This window comes from Alosa sapidissima, chromosome 16 (assembly GCF_018492685.1).
Source record: "Alosa sapidissima isolate fAloSap1 chromosome 16, fAloSap1.pri, whole genome shotgun sequence".
NCBI lineage: Eukaryota > Metazoa > Chordata > Actinopteri > Clupeiformes > Clupeidae > Alosa > Alosa sapidissima.
The window spans coordinates 23,759,800-23,774,780 of record NC_055972.1 but is presented as its reverse complement, the minus strand read 5'-3'; the positions used below and the strand labels follow the sequence as shown (position 1 = coordinate 23,774,780).

General features: G+C 39.4%; 1 protein-coding gene and 1 long non-coding RNA gene across 8 annotated transcripts in view; one reads left to right on the top strand and one right to left on the bottom strand.

Annotated features, from left to right (window-relative positions):
- Nucleotides 1-25: 25 nt before the first annotated feature.
- The window catches only part of LOC121684938, a 33,931-nt gene continuing 18,975 nt past the window's right edge, over nt 26-14,981 (top strand). For both annotated transcript variants that reach the window (XR_006023220.1, XR_006023219.1), the window contains exons 1-2: nt 26-115; nt 8,089-8,227. This is a non-coding gene — a long non-coding RNA (uncharacterized LOC121684938). The remainder of the gene's footprint in view (nt 116-8,088; nt 8,228-14,981) is intronic.
- Nucleotides 1,513-14,981, bottom strand: part of col21a1 (collagen, type XXI, alpha 1) — a 38,640-nt gene continuing 25,171 nt past the window's right edge. For 4 of the 6 annotated variants that reach the window (XM_042065061.1, XM_042065059.1, XM_042065060.1 and 1 more), the window contains 13 exons: nt 11,726-11,770; nt 11,218-11,271; nt 10,840-10,893; nt 10,027-10,080; nt 9,502-9,573; nt 7,082-7,117; nt 5,979-6,023; nt 5,777-5,809; nt 5,159-5,305; nt 4,456-4,510; nt 3,829-4,020; nt 3,282-3,359; nt 1,513-2,871 (listed from right to left, as the gene is read on the bottom strand). In XM_042065061.1, the coding sequence (XP_041920995.1) occupies nt 2,684-2,871; nt 3,282-3,359; nt 3,829-4,020; nt 4,456-4,510; nt 5,159-5,305; nt 5,777-5,809; nt 5,979-6,023; nt 7,082-7,117; nt 9,502-9,573; nt 10,027-10,080; nt 10,840-10,893; nt 11,218-11,271; nt 11,726-11,770 (1,053 nt within the window). In that variant the 3' untranslated portion in view covers nt 1,513-2,683. Of the gene's footprint in view, nt 2,872-3,281; nt 3,360-3,828; nt 4,021-4,455; nt 4,511-5,156; nt 5,306-5,776; nt 5,810-5,978; nt 6,024-7,081; nt 7,118-9,501; nt 9,574-10,026; nt 10,081-10,839; nt 10,894-11,217; nt 11,272-11,725; nt 11,771-14,981 lie in introns of those variants that run through there. The other 2 variants (XM_042065064.1, XR_006023214.1) reach the window with 2 other exon arrangements.

Here is a 14,981-nt window from a genome sequence, read left to right as displayed (position 1 = left end):
AAACTTCGGTGACATGAGGATGAATACGGCATCTCTGCTGTGAAAGGGGAGACACTTGAAATCTGAAACCGCTGCTAATTAGTCAAAGAAAACTACTGCAGCGCTCGCTTGAAAGGTACGCTCAAACACGTTCTCGACGTAAAATGTCTGTGAGTAGCCTATCTTATGCCTGGAAGATTTTCAACAACAAAGGGGATTTATCGCATTCAAACTTAACTGACAGAATTTTTAGTTTCAATAATGTCGTTTCCATTTTTAGTTAGCCTACTAACACTGACCAATGCAAAATCTTTAATCTTTATATATAGCTATTAGCAGCCTATAGGCTACTGGGGAAACTTAATGTGAAAAATAAATGTACCTTTATATTCATTTAACTTTAAAGAAAAGAGAGAGGCAGCCCGATTGCTGTATGTCGACGTCCCACCCAGTCAGAGAAACGTTAACAACACCTGTCCTTCCTCGGGCATGTTCAAGGTTGATTGTATTCATATAGCTCACAGTGCAGTGTGTCCTATTTTATACAACAGTGCACAAGTAGCCACAAGTAGGCTTTTCACCGCGTTCGCATTTGTATCAACTTTGCATGTTTAACAATGAGCTTATTGCTAGGAATTTATAAGGTTGTGTTGGTCAAAAGCGTGTGCTGTTTGAGGGAAAGATGGAAAAAAGTAAAGTACCTTGGCTAATGACCTGACATATCCTTCCCTTCCCGTTCGTGGACTTGTAACAGTGATATAACTTTGAGAGGTCCCATTACATCTAGAACAGCGTTGCTGAAAATCAGCAGGGTTAATTCATGTCTGTGAGGTGTTTCATTTCAGGTGTGATAGGGAGCCCCAGTCTTGCAAATAGGTCAACAGTGACACCTAGTGTCTACAAACGTCGTTACAGACTAGGTTATATCAATGCTGTTCTGCACAGCATGGTAGTTCCTGCTCTCAGCATAGTAGTCAGTCTAAATTAGCTCTAAACTACATACAATTTTTACGTTGTGAAGTAAGCCAGAATCCACATTAAATTAATTTTTGATACATCCTGATAGATTTTTTGTACCTCCCTTTTGAAGAATTAAAGTTGTACAGGCCACTAAAGACACTAAAGAGCTACTAGCCTTATATATATTTTTATTTATTTATTTATATATTTTTTTTTTACATTTTTATTTATTTTTTTATTCTGGCCATCATTTTCAAAAACAACATTAACAATATTTGCTACAATATGTTCAGGTATATGCATAACAAATGCCTGAGGCAAATTCATCAGTCATTATCTTTCTAAATGTTTGCAATTCATTATGGCAGACAATCATAGGATACACATTATGTTGCATATTTCTGAAGAGATATTTTAGGGGAAAGTCTTGTATGAATTATTCAGTTCATATCCTGTTTATATTCAATTAAGTGAATTTAATTATTCTTATCTCTTATTGTACACATGACTGACAGAAAATACTGAAAATGTTCAACTTAATTAAAAAAGGTTTTAATAATATAAAAAAGGCAATACAAAACTCATTCAAACACATTAAAAGCCTGAATAAAATTAGAAAATGAAAATGGTAAAAAGCAGTAATTGAATTCAGGTGTTTTATAAATAACATCAAACAGTAATGGGAATGTCCTGTAAAGCAAAGACAATGTTTCAGATAGATGCACATTGATTGCATGCACTTGCAAGGTGATGGTTTACAGATACAAAGACAGTATGCCGACCATTGTAGTTCACAATCATGGTCTCTTGAAAAAGAGAAGCCTATTTATGAAAAGAAGTATTACTCATACATAGATAATAAATATTTGACATCGCATTTAGGCATTAAGTATGGCAACATGATGAAAATTTGGCTCATTTCACAATTTAGCATTTAGTTATTATCGTTATATTTTAATAAGACAGGTCTTGGCAAAATGGCAGCTTTAATGCAAAGCTATATGGCAAGCTTGATTTAAATGGCAAACCATGTGTAATGTTTGTTTTCACTGTATGTGACATTACACAGTGTAAAGGTGGTGTTATCCAAATGGGAAAACAAGGACATGAGTAAATTTAAAAAGCAAAATCCATTTGCTGAGATGCTTCGCAGTAGAGAGCACAATTGCGAAAGCAATTTCATAATAGTAACTTTTGGCAAAGGCTTCGAATGATGTGATTCTGGAATTTATTGGTGGCAAAATGCAATGGGAACTCAATGTTGCAAGCCAAGACAGATGTGAGAGCACGGTCCAACAGGGGGAGCTAGAGAGCAGGAGAAAATGCCTCGCCAACTTGAGTTGAGATATCTCCTCACTGGCAAGTGCATTCCATTTCACCACTAGATCATGATCACGAAACAACACCATGAAATCATGAAACAACATAGCTCACCATCACTCAGCAAAGCAAATGGAAAAAAGCAATGATTTAAAAAGAAGTGAGTGCTATACGGTTGTCGGTGTTGCTTTAAATATGATAGAAATACACTCACACATGGAACTGTTTTTATTTATACAGTTAGAGGTACTCTCTGGTTCCCATGGAGAAGAAACCGTGACAATAAATGAGATCTTCCTGAGATTGGAAAGATTTGCTGTATTAGTGTTTTTTTTTCCTTTTTCGATTTTTCATCTGTAGCATACAAAAAGCACCTCGGCCCAAGTATGGTCTGTTTGGCAACATCAGCAACTGTGAGTGTGACTCAATAATTCGGTCCTTTGCTGAAAGAATCTCTCCGCATGATAGCACCGTAGCACATGGAAGGGTGGCAGACCCCCGGCTGTCCGGGAGCTCCAGGGTAGCCCCTCTTACCCTCCTCCCCGTTCAGGCCAGGGGGCCCTGGCTTACCTGGCTGGCCTGCTTTGCTGACCCCTGGGGGTCCCATTGGACCTGTAAAAGAAAGAGAGAAATGCCAGTGACTTGTATAAACTTTAATACAGGCCCGTCTGGGGTGAGCCCAGGGACTCCCCAAAGCCGAGTCAGAAAACTGGAAAGAAAAAAAAAAAACATGGAACAGAGTTACTCAGCAAGACACTGCAGCCCTGAATGTTTGTGGCTTTACCGGTTGTTTAAAAACAGGGTTTACTGAAAGCAGTTCCTGAATGCAGTTAAAATCCAGACCACTGGCTAACAGATACTCAGAAAATAAGATGAGTATAAATTACACATTAGCTAGAGTCCTGTGAGAATATTCAGATTGCGCCAAGTGTTTTTGGGGCCAGGTTGGTGCTCCTAAATGAAAGCATTTGGTGTTTGGAGTGCAACAGTGTGAATACATAGAAGGGAAGGCCCTACTTTACCTGGAAGTCCCGGTATGCCTGGCTGTCCAACCTCTGATCTACCAGGATTCCCTCTTTCGCCTTTTTCTCCGAGCTCTCCTGGAAACCCCCAAAACAAATGACTGAGTCAGAGACCACTGTTGTAAAATTGCCTCTCTTCAATGGTATTTGCAGCCTGACTTTTATTGCACAGATCTTTTTTAAAAAACGTCCGGAACACCATTTGTTCTCAAGGACCTAAACAGAGCCCTTGTGATGGCCCTCGGCATAAACAACAGATTGCCATGTCATTGGTGTTGTTTATGTGAACTCTAAACAGCCTGGTAATCATAAGAGACAGGAACAATATGTGAACTCTAAACAGCCAGGTAATCATAAGAGACAGGAACAATAATTCTGAATGATCTGGAATCTTGCTGCAATCCACACTGTTAAACCACGCTTACAATGACAGGAGCTACTTATTTTGTCCTTGGCCTTAGACTGGACGGTAGATTCCCCGAGACATGCTATAAAAAAAAAAGGGCTCGCAGATGGTCACAGCCCTGCGTGTGTCATCGTCCATCACCTTTTAGGCCAGGGATGCCAGGCCGGCCGGGAAGGCCACGGTGGCCCTGCATGCCGTTAGATCCGGGCATCCCAGGGAAGCCTCGCGCGCCCTGGGGTCCGACAGGGCCGGGGACGCCAGGGCTCCCCGTCCGGGTGTAGCAGTGGTCACAGCTCCTCTGTTGGCTGCTCCGCATCAAGGACGGAATCTCATCTGAAATGAAACGCAGGGGCAGGAGTCTTATTTTTTCTCCATTTTTTTTTTTTAATTTGTGCTAGGGCTACCTCTTTAAAGCAAGTTCACATTAAACAACTTTTGGGTTGAAATCACCGCTCACTATGCTGTCCAGGTTAATGCATTATGCAATATTTCACAATATTCCCATTACATTTAGGTGGCTATAGAGGTAGTACAGGCTGTCAAAAACACCACTCAGGCACCCTGTGTCTGTGTGATGATGAGGAAAAAAACAAATGAGATGACTGTCTTGGAAAATCATCCAGTCAGCACATGGTCTTCCTGCCTATAATGGGTTTTCGGAGATTGTTTCAAAATGGCTCAATTTCTCCAGTATCACTGACTAAGTAAGTAAGTATTAAATTGGATTCCATTATTATTCCAGAGTAGATTATGTAGATGACTACTTACTTCGGAGGACTTCTCTACATATTTGTTGAATATATTCTTCAGACATATGTCTTCCCTGAAATAAAAAAAAATATATACATTGAAATCTTCTCTAACGACAGCAATTTGACATGAATATTTACATGACATGATTATGCACACCAAGGGCTCAAATTTAAATGATGGACAAAGAGCCAAGTCACTCAATGAGAATCTTGTGCATAAACTAAACCTATCATGTGGCATATGGGAGCTGACTCACCAATATTTGTGCTTAGGATCTTGCTCATGGTATTAAATTAGTGAATAGATTTTGCCTTGTTATTAAATTAGTGTGAGTTAGACTTAAAGCGTAACCCTCGCCAAAATGCAACCTAGGGTCTTTTTGTGAATGTACCTGAGTCAAACTTTCGTTTAAAAGCATAATTACGTCGAAAGCGCCACTTTTAAACTTGACCATATTGTCGTTTTTGGGTCAAATGGCCTTTTGAATGGGAGTGCTAGGGCCACTACTACTTTGATGCTCAGGATCTTGCTCAGTGAATAGCTTTTGCCTTGTTATTAAATTAGCATGAGTTAGACTTAAGACTTTGTACTTCGTCTCAATAATGAATACACATGAATATACATGAATATTTATGTGACATGGCCTAGGATTGCAAATTGAATAGGGCACAAGTATTGCATATGTCCACCCATAGACAGGTAAAGAGTAAACACACACAGGTCGTCCCTCTGGTCCAGGAGGTCCTGGTAAGCCAGAGTCTCCGTTCTGTCCCCTCGGCCCAGATGAACCCATCAGGCCTGGCTGCCCTGGCATTCCCTGGTGGCCCGTTTGTCCTCTCTCGCCAGGTTCTCCTCTTGTCCCTTTCTGACATGCACATAAGCACAGCATCAGGACCGCACAAGCACTGGCCTGGAAGATCTACTCCACTTCTACATAGTGGAGAGTAAATGTTTCTTTGTGGCAAACCAGAACCATATAAAGGTAGAGTTGCAACAATGGGTGTTCAAAATTCGTTAAGGTCACGTGGTTCATGTAAACTTCAAAAAGTTCCCGGAAGTGATTAACAATGGATTAGAATGCATTGAATACTGTTCAGTATTGAAAAATGGAACATTAGCGTCAATGGAGTCACAACTCTACCTTTATACGGCTCTGTGGCAAACGTTTTAACATTTCATTAACTTTTACCAGTTGTTACAACATTCACAATTTTAGGGTTATACTGTATGCTCTATGAGCACCGTACCATCGAAAACAATTGGGGGGGGGGGGGGGGGGTTGGGATTACTGTGCTAGCCAGTTCTGGGGCATTGGCATAGTGAGTGACAGACTAACCTCTCCTTTTTGTCCTGATGGGCCGGCACCACCCTGTAAATGAATACGAGAGCACTCATGAACAAATAGAAATCTTAAAATATTACAAACATACCTGTAGCTACTTTTGTAGGCTACTTTGAGTTTCTTACAAAACTAAATCTGAAGATATGAACACTAACTTAAAATGTCCACGCAAGAGACACTGCATAATGGAACTTACTTGGATTCCAGGAACACCCTCATCTCCCTTTTCACCTCTCAAACCCTATTGTATTTCAAGGGAATACATAGAAACATCAGGCATTATGCAGTATTTTAAAGATTGAGATAGAAATACAACAAATTAGTCACCAAAAAGCGCAATAAATAAATAAAATAAGCATTGCATATCAGTATCTTCAAAGATATGTCACGACTGCATTGCAGGCTGCACATGTCTCCCCTCACAGTTCAGACATCTCAACCACTGCAATAAAACTGTGTGGCATTTGGTGGAAATCATTCAGCCACTGTATTTAGGTGGTTTGATTGTTTGAACCATATCATGTCTCCAAGAAATACTTTGGTGATATTGTAATTTTATTTCTCATTCCTCTTTTCCCTGTGGAAATCCTGTGTGCGGCCACCCTTTTTCCATGTGGCATGATGAAAGGATTACAGTGACCACTTGGAGTTGCAGTAAACCTTGAATCTGATTATGCTTGGACGAGACTGCACATGGAAATAAAGAATGAAACGGTTCACGTTTTCCAAAGCAGATCGCAGTGTGGGCTTTTTAATACAATATTTTCAATCATCGTAAACCTGACTCCATCCTGTTGGTCGTATTGGACTCGACATGGCAAAGCACAAGGTTAAATGTTTTCAATATCTAGCATTCCACTGGACTGTGTAAGGGGAAAACAGAGCACTGTATCAAGTGAAAGTTAGTATCAAAATCATAGTGGTTGATTTATGGGCTCACTGAATCTGGCAGGTGTTCAGACACAAACATATAATGTGCATTCGAAGAGGAGAATGTAAAGGGAGACTGGGATGGTTAATTACGTTTGGAGCGTAGGGATGCCAGCCATTCCTGTGATGTCTTTTGGCTCGTGCAAACGCCTGTGAGCAGACCTAATGCTTTTAGCTGTTTCAGCCAAATGAAAAATGATTTGTTTGGGTGAAATTCTGCAAGGCCCAAGTTTAAAGTTTAGTTCTGCTTGACGTTCGAATAGATCACTGGAATCAGTCCGTGGAATGGGAGAGTTGTTGGAGTCTGGAGAACAACCGGACGAGATCTCACACTTAGATGAACAACTTTATACAAAACAGCTGAAATACCTCTTGGCCTCGTTCCCCAAAATCACCTCGTTGTCCCTGACAAAAGAGAGAGAGAGAGAGAGAAGTCAGTTGAATTCTAAGCTTCTATATGGGGGGGGGGGGGGGGGGGGGGGGTGTACCTAAACTCCATGCGTCCATACCCATGCACACATAATAGTGAAATGTATACTGTTATTCTGGATGGCAATATTATGATTGATGGATAAACATGTTATTTAATTCAAATAAATGTAATCACATCCATTACATTACATTACATTTGGCTGACGCATTTTTAACCAAAGTGACTAACAACATGGTAAACAGTTTAAGTTTTTTTTTTTTTTTTTAAAGGAATTCTCTCAGCAATTTAGGACAATTTAAAAACGGTAGAGTACAGTAAGAATAAGTGCATCAGATCACATTCATATCAACAGTGAAACTGTGTGAACCCTGGCCACTTGAGAGAGACATCTTCATCTTCATAGTTTATCTCTGGTATTTAACCAGTGTTTATACTCCCTACTTAGAACTGACCTGAAGGTAAATGAACTTGGTGGCTTGGAACTAACTGATGGAGAGTGTAGAGAGTTGAGAGGGTGCATGACAAAGCAAAAGGCAAGTAAGGCAATAAAACCAGTGCATTTTCTGATCTGGATGGAATTAAAGTCATAAAATGCGATACATATTTGTGATTTTGGCTGTAAGGAAGGGAGAAGTTAGACTGCATGGTTTCAATCAACCCAAACTTGTGGCGACCTATTATGACGATCAAACATTACTAATACCTAAGAAACATAAATTAGTATTGCACAGTACTGCATGTTCTTTGTGTTATTGTTCTGCCATATAGCCCTGTGATAATACTGTAGGCCATAGATCTGACAAAATCACACCGTGTTTGTTATTCCTGGAAGACACAGTTGAACTGTCACAAAGCTAATACAGGAAAACTCATCAGGTTACACAACTCAGCATAATCATGTACCAAACATCTGACTCTGAATTCAAAACTCTCATTCTCGTAGAACCCCTCAAGGCACAATGACAGATTTCCTGCCAACTGTTCCCGGTTACTAATCAGATGCCATCCGCTGAAGTCACACCACGCAGCACAGGGGTTGTTTATCCAAACGAACAGAGGTGAAAATGATGCAGTAAATAATCGTAAGTGAATTATTTATACACCAGGCCATGCAGTAAAGAGGCACATGAACAACATTACACCCAATTTCCACTATAAATCAGAGGCCGTTTAGGGAAGGAGAGGGTCGCGTTGTGTGTGCCAGGCCATCAAGTCATGTGGACAAACTGCCAAAAGGGTCTTAAAGTCAGTCTGATGTTTTTACAGCATCAACACTGATATGATGTTGGCTCTACATGGTTTGCTTAAGATGACCAAACATGCTGTCTTTGGTTGGTGCAGCTTTAAAAAAAATTAAAATAAAAAAAATCTGTGAGCTGGCAACCAGGGAGGCAAACGCGGGCAGTCTAGATTTCATAGACAGGCAACTGCTTACAAACGGTAAGATTTGCTGCGGTGAGCAGAACGCGGCGTAGCCAGATGGAAGAATATCTTCATAGGATAGTCATTTGTGCCGTTTACAAGCCGAAGTATCAGGTTTGTTTTACAGCTCTGTTTTCTGCAACAGCTGGAGTCTCACGTGTAAGCCCTGCTGTCCATGGCTATTCTTACGGCACTTTGCTGCACAGCTTTCGTTGAGGCAGAATGGCCAAATTGCTCTTCAGCAAAGCCAGGCTATGCTAGAAAACCGTAACTGTCATGTGATAGACAAAACTAAAATACAATTTTTTTTTTATAACAGTCTTGATTATGGTGAGACAAGTTCAGTTAGTTAGTTGCTATATTTGTGTGCCAATATTACTCAATAACATGTCAGGTTGTTTGAGCTCACCTTACCCCTAGCAATCAAATTGACATCAATTAGTTATTTTATTGCCTCCAGTTAATGTGTGTATTATAGGCTGCTGGTGAATTGCTTATTCCATTTCGTGAATGGCTTGCTTGTTTGCCACTATATAAATTATATATATATATTTTTTAAGTCAATTATTAGAGGTACGTTTGGAAACTGTGACCGTAAATTTGATGTTGGCACTGATTACTATTTGAAAAAGTTGTCAGTGATTTTCCTCGCTCATTAAACACGGAAACAAAAAGAAAACAAAAATTACATTGGTAATGGGATTACCTTATACAATTTAACAGTTTTCCCCCTACAGGCATTATAAAGACAGCCTGTGCATTTCTATGAATCAACTTTGCATGTACTTTAGCCAAAATGACGGGTATATCTTTCAAGCAGTATAGGAAATAACATGACCTTGTCATTGTCATCACCTTGTTTAACTACAGTAGTACTTCTTGATGTAAGAATACTTTCTGTGTAAGTGTTTATCGGGGTGCTATGCCTGAATACCTTTTGTCCTGTCAGTCCTGGCATCCCAGGGTGTCCTGGCTGGCCTGTGATTCCAGGGTTTCCTGATTTACCCTTAGACACAGTCCATACCAGTTAGCCACTGCTACATACACTATAGACGTCAATTTAAAGTACAAAGGCAAAGTGCAAAGTCTGAATTCTAACTGAAGATATTCAAATAACCTGGCAAAATATATAAAAGAAATCTGTCATTGTGTGTGTGTGTGTGTGTGTGCGTGCGTGTGTGTGTATGTGTGTGTGTGTGTGTGTGTGTGTGTGTGTGTGACATCCAAAACACAAACATCGGTGGGTCAGATCAATGTTCCCACACCACACAATAGTTTTAGTTCATGCTCTAGGCACTTTGCCTGTTGCCTGACTTTGCACTTTGTCCATGATTATGGCCCTGTGAGTTTAATTACCAGAGGTACAACCAAAAACAGAGTGTAAACATACATTATTGTAAGTATAGTAAAATTGAACATGTAAGATTGAACAAAGTAGTAAAATTGAACATGAAGTTACCTCCTGCCCTGGAAATCCTGGTAGACCTGTCTCTCCAGACTCCCCTTTGCTTCCCTTCATTACAGCAATAGAAGCAAAGAACAATAACAGTAAATAACTTAATAATATCCTATTATTCATGGGAAAACTCTTCACACATCACTTAGTGTCATTTTCTTTTATATCAAGTCCCGATAGGCATGACTCATTGATAGTTCTCAAGACATACAACACAATAAGATCTAGCAACACTTAATGAATAAACAATGAATAAGATACATTTAATGTATAATATTTAAAGCAGCATTTACATCCTACATAGGGGAGATCTGGAGCTAATTTATAGTTTCCAATTGAACTCTTCTCTTTTTCCTTTTAAATGAGTAGGATCCTTAAAATACAGCTTGACTCTCAGCCAATGAAAAGTAGTATGTACATACAAAAGTACATGTATGTGTTCTACTGATTCACTTCTACACCATTAACCAATGCACACTGGCACTCGTTAGGATTTGCTAATGAAAGTCAATGGGGGGAGTCAGAGAGTCGAGACCGAAGCAGACTCTTTTGATTTCCTCCCAAATTCCACTGACGAATGCAATAGGCTTAGATGTCCAATTCTTTTCACTTTAGCTGGGCTTGATGCCGCTAAAAACAATATATTTGACTGGAGTGCCAAATCCATAATCACAGCACATGCTGACTAATGACTAAAATACAAGTAGAGCACTGTAGGGCTGTTGTAAAAGCTAAGACTTAGAGCAGAAAAAAAAAATCAAAACTCCTTACTTAAACATTTTACTTGTTTTAAAGAGAAAAAACTTGCTTTGTAACCTTAGGTCCAGGTTGTCCGACTTCGCCAGGTATCCCAGGTAACCCCAATTCTCCCTGAAACACAACAAAACTCTCTGACAGATTGTTGTAACGTTGACTACATGAATCAACTGCTGTTTGACAAATTACTCAAAGTACATAGTCAAAAAGTAAAATGACAGAAACTGCAATATGTGTTTATGGGCATTAGCTGGATATCATCATACCATATGAATGGTAATGTATACATGATCTCTTCCCTAATTAACATTTTGCAGTGTTATGTCATTAGATTAGAATGGAATATCTTATTGGATTTTGAGTCCATAACAGCAAGACACAAATATTCTTCAACTGAGCAAACTGATTAAAAAGGGTTTTAATGGGTCTGTAACTCACAGCACTTCCATGTGACCCTTTGTTTCCTTTTGGTCCTGGTAGTCCAGCTTCACCCTTAAGAGAAAATAAAAATATAAGGAATCATAGAAGACATAGCAGTGTACAGTGTGCAAACAAACATCCTTGCATTACATTACACTACATTTAGACACTTCTTAACCAAAGTGACTTACATATATCAGCTATATTACAAGGGATCACATTGTCCCCGGAGCAACTTGGGGTTAAGTGCCTTGCTCAAGGGCACAACAGTGGAAGTCGGGAATTGAACCGACAACTTTCAGGCTACTGCACGCTAGCCCAGCTCCTTAACCACTACACTACCACCGTCATTAAATGCCAATATTACAATATTCAGATACAACACAGACACCAAAACACTAATCAGATCACCTCATACAGTCTAAACTGTTCCTGAAAAAACAAAAACTGTCAAATTCTGTCTTCAATTCAGTGTTCTGCCTCAGATTTTCAGCAACACAATCAATCAATCATAAAGGCAGCTCACCTTCTCCCCCCTGAGTCCTTCACGACCAGGTAAACCAGGCCTGCCCTACAAACAGTAACATCAAATCAGAGTAGTTAAACACATTTTCTGGTGATGGGATACAGGAGTTGTAGTTAATGTGTTGCCATTTTAAGATCTCTTCAATGTCTACTGAAGGACCCCCATCTCATGTTAAGGAGATCTCTTCGACTTTGATACATACCAAGAGGTTCTCTGTTGGGGCATTGAATAATGTCCTGTAACTATTGTTACTTAATGATATATTTTATATCTTATGTGAAGAGGACCTCAATATTTAAGCAATAAGCCCTATAATAGGGTCCCTTTAACATCAAAACTGAACTTAAGTAGAAAATACATGAATATTTATTGAGAACACATGTATGCATGTTTAGACATGTCTGACAGAGTATTTAAAGGAACCATATGTAAGATTGTGGGCAAAACTGGTACTGCAGTCACTTTCAAATTACTGTAGACTGGTTTAAACATGATTTCTTAATGTCTAGTGACATTTCAGGGCCATTTTATGATTAATTGAAATACATTTCTTACATATGGTTCCTTTAAGTGTCTGATGATTAATACTGACATCATAATTCAATGATTAGTTTGGTGTAACCACAACATTGAGTCTATTTATGGATGATAATGAGTTCAAACTTTCATTCGGGAGCAAAATGACGTTATTCGGAGGAGTTGTGTTTGCATTAGCAGTGAGAATGGAGCCACATCAAAATAAGCCGCTATTTTCAAACCACTGACAAGCCTCAAAATAGCCTTCAGTGGTAGTGTGGAGAGGCCCCCTACAGACAAACTGAAATATTGAAAACTTTGAAAGTGTAGAGGGGATATAATTAGGACGGTTTTTGAAGTCAGTGTATACAGTAATCTTCCTTCGTATTCCGGTAGCTTCAAATCAGTGGGTGCGTTCGACTTCCTGCATCATTGCGCAGATCTGGCTGACTGAAATGCATGTTTGTATTGTAATGTTCAGCCAGATATTCGCAGCGCCGCAAGAACTTTTGCAACTCCCTTCCTTTCCTCTGAACTTTCCTGTCTCCTGGTTTACTTAGCCCTGTTGTGTGCAAAGACTTCATCATCATCAGCCAGAAACAGACAAAGGGGGTTGGGGGAGAGAGAAAGTCAGGGACATGCTCTCTGCTCCCTAATGAAGCTAACATGCTTAGGTCTGGTCTGGGATGGCTGCTTTTGTTTTCCTCTGGAAGTCAGATTAATCACATATGAAACGTCTCCCTTCTGCCCAGAGCTCCACCAGACTTTATCAGCCAGCCCCTTTAATAGCTTTAGCAGCATGCCGTAAAAAAGACACCGACGGCAAATGTCGCCTTAATATATAGAACAGCACTACTAGAGACAGCAGTGAGGCAACAGACCATGGACACAGAGTGTCAGAGGATGTGGCTGTTTGAGATTTCATAAGGAAGGAAAGGAAGTTGTAACTATTAAGGATGAAAAAAAAACATTAAAATAAGTTGTGAAACGTCCCAATAATATATCATATAACGTCACGCATGTTTATACAACTAAATTCAGAAGAACCGTTTCGAAAGATGCATTACTGTATGTGGCCCCTTTTGGGCAGCAAAGCATTAGCCACAGTCACATTAAAGACTGTGTTGGATTTACGACACAGATATACAGCTCTTCCTTTGAAAGTTGAGTCTAACTGCAGATTATTGCACACTTGCCAGGGTCAGTCATTTCAAAATATTTAAGGGGTCCCATGACAATGTATGTTTCCTCTTTGTGATAAGATGAATGAGCATGTGCATAATCTGCTGAAAGCATTGCCTTCACTTCAAAACCTATATACGGTGTATATATATATATATATATATATATATATATATATATATATATATATATATATATATATATATATATATATATTCTCCTTGGAAGTCTTGCTTCTATTTGCATTGAAACAATGCAATTATTTGCAAGCAACAATCCAGTAGTGCATAGGCTATAAGAACTCACATGCTCTCTATTGGAGGCATAATAAACTGGTGGTTTATTTCATGATGTACTGTATGGATCTCATTTTCAACTCATAACACTAAATATGACATTTATTTCTACAACTGTTTTTGTAATGTTACCCTTGTCAGCGGTCCAGTTAGATCAGTTAGATAAAGGCAATAAATTGATCATTCACAATACAAAATGTATACATTTATGAGTTCAACTGAAGAATAGAGAAGTAACGTCAAAAACTGTTCAGGGATCAGGGATTGTAGACTTTTTTTTGACTGTAGAATCCACAAGGGTTTTAGAGGTTGTAAAATTTTAACAGTTGTCTTGCTCGTTCCTTTTTGTATTATGGTTCAGCCAGGGTAAAAGGGGCTCCAATAGCGTGCTGCTTGAGTTAAACTGCCACTTTAGTCTTCTTCAGAGGTGGTTAAGCAACTCTCTCTTAGTCTGAAATACTATCTTCCCTCTTCGAGCCTGGCTTAATTTACGTAATATGAATACCTTAATATGGCGAGCATGCAGCATGTAATTTTCTCTGGTGTTTATATAACTGATGATTAATGGTAATCTCTTATAAATTTCAATGCTCTAATTATGTTGTCATCTGACTTGGGCTGTTATGACATTCTATCAATATGTGAGCTGTCAAAACAATCATCAGTAATGTCAGTAATGGTAACATTAGAACTGTTATCTCATTAGACTTGTGTGGTAGCTAATGACAGCGTACGGCCTCTGCTAGAACATACTCCAGCCATGATCATGTCAAGTCAAAACCAATTAGTTCAGCTAAAGAGTTACAGTTACGGTACTACCACCATCTGGTTCAATAGCCACTGCCAACCATTGTAGCATCATTAGTGTGGACATTGGACAATATGGACGACTAGTGATAAAACTTTATCTCTCAGCGTTGTTGGCCCAACAGACTGCTTCACGACACCATATTCATAACCCGACACACTCCCATCTGGCAAGTGGCATTTTGCAGTGCCTCATTTCGCACGGACAGCTGAATTGGATTTGTGCTGAGTGCTGATGCCATGGCATTCCCCACCTGTTTACACAAAGCCATAATCTCGCAGGGGCAGTTCATGTGAGTTTGCGATCTTGCTGGATAAATACAATGAATTGAATGTGGGCCTATGTGTATTTGTGGGGCACCATAAAATTGAATGGTGGGAAAAGTGAACATCTGAAACAACAAAGCCAGAAATCTCTCAAAGGCCTGGGAGCATGTGCATGTATTTTGTATTTG